Source organism: Strix aluco, chromosome 24 (genome assembly GCF_031877795.1).
Source record: "Strix aluco isolate bStrAlu1 chromosome 24, bStrAlu1.hap1, whole genome shotgun sequence".
Classification (NCBI taxonomy): domain Eukaryota; kingdom Metazoa; phylum Chordata; class Aves; order Strigiformes; family Strigidae; genus Strix; species Strix aluco.
Window position 1 is genome coordinate 3,621,879 of NC_133954.1, and position 9,493 is coordinate 3,631,371.

The 9,493-nt window shown below is 55.1% G+C and overlaps 1 gene segment (V, D, J or C); it reads right to left on the reverse strand.

Moving 5' to 3' along the window:
- Positions 1-2,468: 2,468 nt before the first annotated feature.
- Positions 2,469-9,288, reverse strand: LOC141933957 (immunoglobulin heavy variable 5-51-like). The segment is given in 5 exon segments: positions 2,469-2,501; positions 2,773-2,945; positions 3,284-3,346; positions 8,515-8,799; positions 9,237-9,288. Coding segments are annotated over 5 exon segments (606 nt in total).
- Between the last annotated feature and the right edge of the window lie 205 nt (positions 9,289-9,493).

A 9,493-nucleotide genomic window follows, 5' to 3' on the forward strand; every position in this document is an offset into this window, starting at 1 on the left:
GGGACATGCACAGTGTCCTGTGCCCTGGCAACGGGGCAACACATTGTGCTGTGCTGTGGGACTGACTGACAACTGCCATGGGTTGCCCAGGGAGGTCACTGATCTTCCCTCCTTAGACATACACAGAAACCGCCTGGATACAGTCCTGTGCAACTGGCTTGAGGTGGCCCTGCTTGAGCAGGGGGTTTTGACCAGATGACATCCAGAGGTCCCTTCCAACCTCAGCTGTTCTGTGATCCTCTCATTCTGGGAGTTCAGCTGATGTAGAGCAGCTCAGGGTTCCCAGCATCTGAAGGCATGTAAGGTTATCTGTACTATTCTCACTTTCTTTCTATCTTTAGCCCGAATTAATGACATTTTAAGGAATGCTTGGAAGAGGCTGAGTTCCTCTCTTACTGGAACCAGACACTCTCATTTCTGTTGCCCCAGCCTCAGTGTCTGCAGTCTGTAGAGAGTCTGGCTTGTCCCAGGGACACCACGCTCTGCTGCTGTGTGAATACACCACTGAGGCACCATTTCCTTTACAGAGCAGGGGCCTGTCCCTACCCTCATGTCTCCCTTTAGGAAATCAGTAAGAACAGCACAGATGTAAGAATTTTCTCACCTGTGATGTGGTGATTCTTTGTGGCTGCAGCAATATGGATGTTCTCTATTTTTTACGTTATCCCTGACACACAGACCCTGGACACGGAGAAGCTCAATGCCTGGAAAGGCCATGGCAGCTTCGTCTCTCAATTTTCTAGTAAAAAAACACAGTAATGAAGCCCAGTCAATCCCTTGATCTCACTAAAGCTGATGGGAATGGCCAGGAACCGACCCACTGCCTTAACTGTAGGGCCTGAAGGACTTGCCTAGAGTCATCCCGAGAGGCTGAGAACTGGCATAGGCTTCGTGGTTCTCAGTGGCGTCTGTGAATGTTCATGCTCACATACATGTTCTTCTCGCTGTGCTCATGTGTCCATTTGCACATACGTGTGCCTGTGTGTGCCTGGGGCAATGCACAGGCAAGCAGGAGTGTGCGCAAATATTGGCTGCGGGTGTGTTTGTGCACATCTGTTGATGAGGGCGTATGTGTTTTATCACATGCATGTGCCTTCATGCATGTGAGCATGGACAGGTGTGACATTGGTCTGCAGATATGTAAGTGTGTGGGCACAGGTGTGTGTGGGTATGTGCTTTTATGTGTGCACATCGCTGTACATGAGCGTGCAAGTATATCTGCACACCCATGGGTGCAGGAGGATGCATATATGTCAGCATGTGTGTTGAATATCTGTGTGTACATGTTGGTTTGTGGGGTGGCTGTGCTTGTGTCTGCTCATGGGCTCCTTTGGAAACCTGTGTGCACACACCTCTTTACAAGTGCACAGATATGACACATGTCATGTTTGTGTGCATGCCCGTGTGTGTGCGTACCTCGGTGTGGGTATAGGTGTGCATGTGTGTGCACCCATGAGGGTATGTCAAAGCTCTTGCTAAAATCCAGGCACAGCCCAGGCAGTGCCCCTCCCCTTCCCCACAGTGCCAGCCACCACCTCACAGAAAGCATTGATGTTGCTCAGGCATGATTTGGCCTCACTCAACTCATGTCAGCTGATCCCAAGCCCCTTCTTGAGCCTTTCATGAGTTTAGGAAAAGCTTCTGAGAGTGTTTCCTCCATCTCCATTCCAGGGACTGAGTAGAGAGTGTCCTGTCAGCTCCCTGAACACCTTTGGTTACTACCCAAGTGATCCTATGAACTTCTGATGTCCAGATGAGAGTAAGAGCTCCTTAGTTCTTTCTTCTTCTACTGTGGGTGGTGTCTCATTCCCAGAGAGTCTGCGAGAAGGTTGAGGAGACAATGATCCTGCCCTTGACCCATGGTGGCCTCTGAACTCCCCAACTAACATAAGCTCACAGCAGGGACGGCCTACCTGGTCACACCTCCATGGCTTGCTTCATCATGCGACAAGGAGTGAACCCACAGGCTGTCCCACCAGCACCTAGAAGCACTTCCATCCAATGGCTAAAGCCCATATCCATGTCCATTGTACTCAGGGACAGACAGAGAGCAGGGAAAAGGGTTTTGTGGGGTGAATGGGCTCAAGCTGGGCATGTTACTCTCATCAGTTGCATCTCCCGCTCTCACCAAGCACAGATCAGTCTTCCCTCAGCCACAGGGAACCCTTGCAAACAGGGCTGGGAGAAGATGACTCTGTCCAGTCCAAGACATGTGTGGACAGTGTATATGTCTCTCTTGGGGTGCATTGAGTCTTCTTAATTAAGTCTGAAAGACTAGAGGTTTAGATTTCTGTGTGTGATTGTGCGTGTGTGTGCACGTGCACATGCTTGTGTGTCTGTGTGTGTTGTCTAAGCCAGCTGTTTGGTCTAGCTTGAGTCTCCCATACTGGATTCCTCCAGCATGTGAGGTGAGTCCTCTCCTCATGCTGACATGTCTTGCTCCGGAAATGCTTGGGCCTCTCATCCTGTCACGCAAAAGATGTCTTCACTGGGGAATGTACCTGTCATCAAGCAGGAAATGAAAAGATGATTCCGGAAGCCAAAATACAGCCCATAGCATTAGGTGGGATGTTTTGCATTCAGGATGAGCTTGTCAGATAATAACCACCTCTACAAGGGATGCCTCTGTCAGCCTGGGGCAGTAAAGGTTAAGGATAAAAGCCAGCACAGCTCCTCGTTCTCTCATCCACTTCTCCTGCCTCCTTCTCCCTGAGAACCAGGTGAGTCTGAGGCCCCTTCTCCTTCTCTGCTTTCTCGCAAAGGAGGTCTCACTTCAGTGAACCTGTCAGCTGTGACTGGCTTTGTTTTATACCAGATCTTGGGGCTGCTTGTCATGGGAGAGGGGGAGAGATTAAGCTTGGAGGGAGTCTGGGACAGTACTGTCTTGGATTCTGTTCTCAGGGGTAGATAGTAGCAACATAGGAGCTGCCGGCTCTTTTTGGACTCTGGCAGGAAGAGGTCAAGAAGCCCTCATACACCTCAGGACAGCCTCATACTGCAGTGGCAAGGTGCTCATGATGCATCTCTGTGTTTTATTTCCTTCCTGACCTCTCTCACAGGTACAACTCAGATCCCAAGACATGTCCTGCTGTGACCAGTGCCAGCCCTGCGAGCCCTGCTGCCGGCCCTGCGGCCCCACCCCATTGGCCAACAGCTGCAATGAGCCCTGTGTCAGGCAGTGCCAGAACTCCACCATCGTCATCCAGCCCTCCCCCGTGGTGGTGACCCTGCCTGGCCCCATCCTCAGCTCCTTCCCACAGAACACCGTTGTGGGCTCCTCCACCTCCGCTGCCGTTGGCAGCATCCTCAGCTGTGACGGAGTGCCCATCAACTCTGGGGGCTTTGACCTCTCCTGCATTACCAGCCGCTACTGCGGCAGAAGGTGCCCCCCCTGCTAAACCCACTGATGACAGCCCGGACATGGACCACCAGGAACTCAGAAGCTCATGCTGGACTGAGGACAGAGCTCCTGGCCAGTGATTTCAGAGAAGCTGAGCATCCTTCCAAGGGAGGGCAGCAGGGTCTCTCTAAAAACATGGCCAAAGTCTAACTTCTCTGCCTTCTCCTCCCTCCAATCTCTTTCTTGTCTTGTCTTTCTTCTGGGCTGTAAGAACCCCAGAGACAAGCTGGGGGATCTGTCGGCCCCTCTCCCTCCATAATGATGCATCCCTTCTGGGATCTCCACCATGGCCAAAGGGCACAGACATTTGGCAGCTGCTGGTGCTCTCCCTGCTCTGGCCATCTCCTTTCAAAGTGAACCAATTTCCCTCTTCAGAGTCATTAAAGCTTTCTGCATCCCAGAATCTGCCTCCACATAATCCTTTTATTGGTCGACATTGTATCGAGTTGCTGAGGAAGAAAGGCATTGTCTTGATTGGTGGGTGATCGGGTTGGGGACCAAAGCAGATGTTTCATTCATCATTCGGAGAGGAAGGGGAGGATGGGACACATGGCAGTGGGGACTGTTCAGGAACTGTCTCTTGGAGGTGAGGAAGTCATACCTGGCTCCTCCACAGCCAGTGGCCATAGGGCTCTGCCTTCTGGCATCTCTGCTCAGACACAGGCCCTTGGCCTCAGAGCATGACCTGCAGAAAGGGAACCTGACCACTGCTATCCCCTAGAGAGGAGCCCAATTCTGCTGGAGGCTCTGAGAGGTCAGTAGCTCACATGTTTGTGCAAAAGGGAGTTTTTCTAGCTTTAATGGGAGGAAAAGAAGCTCGGTCAAAAGATGTCTGCAAAAGATGCAGGAGTGGGATTGATGTGAGAAAAATCCTTTAAAACAGCCCCAGAACTAATCCTCCTCATATTCCCACATGTCCCCAGAATGAGGGGTTATGACCTGCACTCAAGGACAAGGATAGCAATGACAGGTCACCGCTACAACCTCTATCCCCCAAAGAGTTCACTGCACAGCCCAGCAGTTACACAGTTCAAAGGGCTAAGATGACCCTAAGGTTGATGAAGTCAGCCTGTCTGGCCCTCACACCAGAGCCCTCCTGTCACTCACACACCCCTAGCTCCCACCAGGCAGGGCACCCCAAGGACAGTAACGAGTGCCCAAACCCCCATGGTACATCTGTGCTGCCTGGCCTTCCCCCAGGCATGAGGCAGCTGACCCCAAGGCCAGGTGCTCTCCTGGCAGGCCCATGAAGTAGGGCATGAGAAGGGCTCCAAGGACTGGTAGAGTGCAGTGGGGAGAGCAGGTCCTCTGGATCTCAGCACATGACCATGCAACAACAGGAGATTCCAGAAGGTGGTTCAGACTATTATCCAAAATTGGAATCATCATGCAATTTCAGGAAGGAGCATTGCCCCGTGACATGATATGTTTTCCATCTTACTTTGACCTCTGACCTCTGAGGGATACACCCTGGAGCAGATACTCTAAGAGACAGGCCTGCAGGAAAACCTGAAGAAGCAATGTGCAACAGGGAATAACAGGAAGGAAAGAGCAGCAGCAAGGAAATTTTGAACAAACAGCCACAACCTCCTGCATTGCCTGCCCCCTCACCAGAGCATTTGGATAGATGTACCATGTAATCCATGGCGAAAACAAGAGGACCTGAGACTCTGTCACCACCTTCTCCTTCATCTCAAACCACTGACACTGTCCCCTCCTGGAAGAAAATTTTGACCTGCAGATCACTGTGTGCCCAGGGGAAGCAGAGATGCCAGGGGAGAGCTGAGGGCCCCTTCCAGCAAGCTCAGAGATAAGACAGAGATAAGACAGGTGTAGAAAAGCACTCAGGTCCTGTGAAATATCATTCTGCAATGAGTTACTTTGTGCTCCCATATTCCAACGTATTTATTGTTTGCTCTCCCAGATGTCCTGCCTTTCCTGCAAGACCCTGAACATTTTCTCACAGCTCTTTGGGAACATCCCAGCATGAGGACAGACCTGAATTCCACCACCAGGTGGGATCCAAATCTTATCATTCTTACCCCACTCAGGTGATAAGGGGACTTCTCATATCTCTTGCAGTACCTCACAGAGACATTTTTCTCCAGGTGCCTCACTCTCTTTGCCTCCTTCTCTTTCCCTCTGGCCCATCTCTCCTTTGGAAACATAAGACACCCACTGTCTTCCACAAAAACGGAAATTTCTTTGACACCTCAAGCAGCCTCACTGTCAACATCCACTGTCATGGCCTACTGAGCTGACCCCACTCTCGTAATTAGGACATGTTGGTCTGCCACCATGGCAGATATTTCCAGCTCATCCCACAGCTTCCCCACTCCAGGAACAGACAGACTGAGCATAATAAGAGATGTGTGCACAGAGGGACACACTAGAACCCAGAAATGCACATCCCAGAACTGCAGCCACCAGCAGTTTACTGTTGGGCAAACAACTCACAGGGACTCAGAGACACAGGGACTCCCCCAGCCAAGTGCTGTTGAGTTCCCACAGCTGCAGGAGAGACATGAAAAGCAGGGGGAGACCTCAAGGGGTTGAACAGAGCATCTTGTCCAGTGCCTGGCTCATGGGTCTTTGTCACAAGTTGAGGCTTTCACTGATCCCCAGAAGCAGGGCTAGGAGGACATTTGCCTTCCTTGGGTTTCTTTTGGCAAGGAGGTAACCCCACAGGAGCAGTCATGTCTCCTACCAAGAGCCCCCTTCTCCAAGAGGGGTCACTGGTGGACACTGAGGGAAGAGCAAGATTTGGACAAGCAGCTGCAATACTTCTCCTGAATACTCAGTGCTGTGTCCAGCTCACTTTCAGCAGCTCAGGATTGTTCCCGAGTCTGCTGTGGCAATGCACCCTCGTGGCAAGGAAAGCCAACAGCATCCTGGCCTGCAGTAGGAAGAGCATCACCAGCAGGACAAGGGACCTGATCCTTCCTCTCTACTCAATGCTGGTGAGGCCACTTCTGGAGTGCTGGATCCAGTTCTGGGCTCCATAATGAACATCTCCTGCCATCCAGTGTCCAACCAGAGACAGGGGCTTGCACCCACCTCTCTCAGGGTTGGAGACAGGCCCCTTTGCAGCCCCTCAGGTGCTCCTTGTCCCTCCTCAGTAGTGTCTGAAGGGAGGTGGAACCAGGAACAGCTACAGGCACCTGGAAGCAGGAGTGTGACTCTCTGTGCCCACAGGGATTTTCTCTCCCTTCTCCCCACACCATGGATGAGGCCCTTCAAGGGAAATGTCTCTGGGAACAGCAGATGCTGTAAACATCCCAGCCAGAGTCAGAGACATGACCTCTCTGTGGCAGGAGGACATCCAGCACAACCCTCTGCTTCACAAAAATCTTATCCACATCCCTCTCGTTACAACTGATCAGCCTCTTTGTCTGGAGGTGACACTTCTGAGAAGAGTGAGAAGAGAGGATCATCTTATAAATTCAGGGGTGTTTCTGCCTACAGGGGGATTGGACTCCTTATGGGATGCAGTGGAAAAGAATTGGAGGACTGTGCAAGGGGTTGTGCATGGGTTGTTTAGGGGAAGCAGCAGAGACACAGATCAAGGCAGTTTGTCCTGGAGCAGGCATGGGAGGAGAGCTGGAAACAGGGACAAGAGGGGCTGATGCCATGTGACCATGGGGCTGATCCATGTGCTGGCCTGGCCATGCCTGTGGCTCTGCCTTGTTTGTCCCCCTGCCAGTAGTTCCCTGCAAACACAGTTACAAAGTGCAGCTGGGACAGGCACCATGGCTGATCCTTCACTCTGTGCCTTGGAACCCTCTGACCATGGACTTTGAAGAGCTGTGTTGGCTCCTTAAGCCTGTAATTGCTGAGTGATCTTTCCTTCCTTATCTCAACTCACGAGGCTTTGGTAATATTTTCTCTCCCTTGTCCAGTTGAGGAGGAGCAGTGATAGGGCAGCTTGGTGGGGCACCTGGCACCCAGCCAAGTTTAACCCACCTCAGGTGCCCAGACCAGGCTTTTACTGTGTCTCCTGGGCCTCAAATCAGAAAGTTCTGAATCCTGTCAAACAGGCTCATGGTCTCAACACTGAGCCACTGAGGGGAGCGCCTGAAGGTGCCTGTGACCTCGACATCTGCTTCTCCTCTGGCTGTGGAGCTTGAACTCCTGACTCCGTGGGATGAATCTGTAACATGAGCAGAAACATTTTGAAAGCTCCGTGACAGCCTGTAGCTGGAGGATGCAGTTTTTCATTGTATATTGGAGCTTTTACAAAGTAACGAAATGTGCAACCCCTTCTGGCTGTTCTTTCTCAAGGAAAGCTTTTCATTAGCAACTCAGCCCTGGAGTGTCCGTGGGGCCGGGGCAGAGGAAAGCACCTGCTCGGGGTTCCCTTGGCTGTCCTCGGGGGGAAAGGCCGGAGCCCGAGGAGGGGCCCTGTATGTTCCGTGTGAGCCGAGGGCTGCCCGGCTGCCCGTGGGCAGGAGGAGCTCTGCTGCACCGGGTACTTCCTGGCTGCGCTGGTTTCTTAATTGCCCCGTTGCTAATTGGCTCCGTCGAACGTGCAGGGAGGCTGTTGGCGGTACTAACAGCCTTGGGGGAGCCCTTGGTGCATGTGCCCGGGAAGGGCAAAAGCTCTGGGACTCTGTCCCCTGAGCGAGGCATTTCTGAGGCAGAGCTGGCCGGCCGTTACAGACAGGCCCGAGGATGCCCCGTTAGGCAGCAGAGTCTGAGCCCGTCGGGAGGCAGCAAGAGAGCCTGGGGGAAAGCCCGCCCTGCCCTGCCTGCCTTGCCCAGCCCGTCTGCCTGTCCCTGGGCAGCGCTGCCCAAGCGCGGCTCTTTGGTGGCCTCGGGAGCACAGACCCGCAGCGGCCGTCAATGAGAAGAGGTGCTGAGGCCAGGCCTTGACTGCTGGGGGGGCCTGGTGGTGCCGGTGTTGGTGGCGGGGCCGGGCGGGCGGGGGAAGCGGCCCGGGGTCCGGTGGGGCCGGGCGGGGCCGGGCGGGGTGAGGCTGCCGCGGCGGGCGGAGCGGCAGCGCCCCCTGGCGGGCCCTCCCCGGACTGTCCCCCCGCCCCCGCCGGCCCCGCCCGGCCCCGCCCGCGGCGGTTCGTGCCCGGCCGCAGCCCCGGCTCCTCTCCCCGTGTCTCCCAGCGCGCAGTAATACACCGCCGCGTCCCCGCGCCGGGGCCGGGCGAGCCACAGGGCGCTGGACCGGCGGTCTGCCGCCACCGACAGCCGCCCCGGCGGGGCCTGCAGATCTTTGGAGCCCTGAAAAGAGCTCACGAGGAATGTGGGGGCTCGGCCCGGGAGCTGACGGTACCAGTGGATGAACTCCCCGGTCTGGATGTTGGGGTGGGAGCAGTTGATGGTGACGCCGGTGCCCTCGTTGGTCTCTGCCGACGGCTCCTGCTGCACCTGGGCTCTGCCCGCAGCCACTGCCGAGGAGAAAAGAAGAATCCCTTTGCTTCAGCTGAACATGTGCAGCGGGAGAGGGGAGAAGGGGACACTTCACAGATGATGGGGGTGTGAGCTGAGAACACAGGATGGAGAAACAATTCCTCTGAGAGTGGTTGTTTGGGGACAGGAATGTATGAGGGATGTTTGGAAGGACAGTCCGAGTGAGGAAGAGGAGAGTGGACTGAGGAAAAGAGATTGGCTGGGACGGATGGATGGATGGATGGATGGATGGATGGATGGATGCAGAAGTGGAGTAACAGAATAGAGAAGCAAGCTGGGAGGGAACGACCTCGTTGGGGACAGAAGGGAGGACAGAGAATAAGGTTCAAGAGGAGCACTAGGGTCACAGGCGAGCCCCGGCCCAGCCCCGGCCCCCGCAGCCCCTGTCCCAGCCGCCGCCGGCAGCCCCGCGCACCCAGGAGCACCGCGGCCAGCCCCGCCAGCCCTGCGCCCCGGCCCCGCCGCATCCCGCCGCTCCGCCGCCCGCGCCTCGCTGCCCCCCGCCAGCCCCGGCTCTCTGCTCCGGCCGCGGCGCCTCCTCTCCGCCGCCTCCGCTCCTCTCGGCCGCCGCCAGCTCCGCCCCGGGGCTGAGCCCTGCGCCGGCGCCGCTCGGGGGCTCGCCCGGGCTCAGAGTGCTCAGCGGCTCTGCACCGCCACCACTTGCGCTCCCGG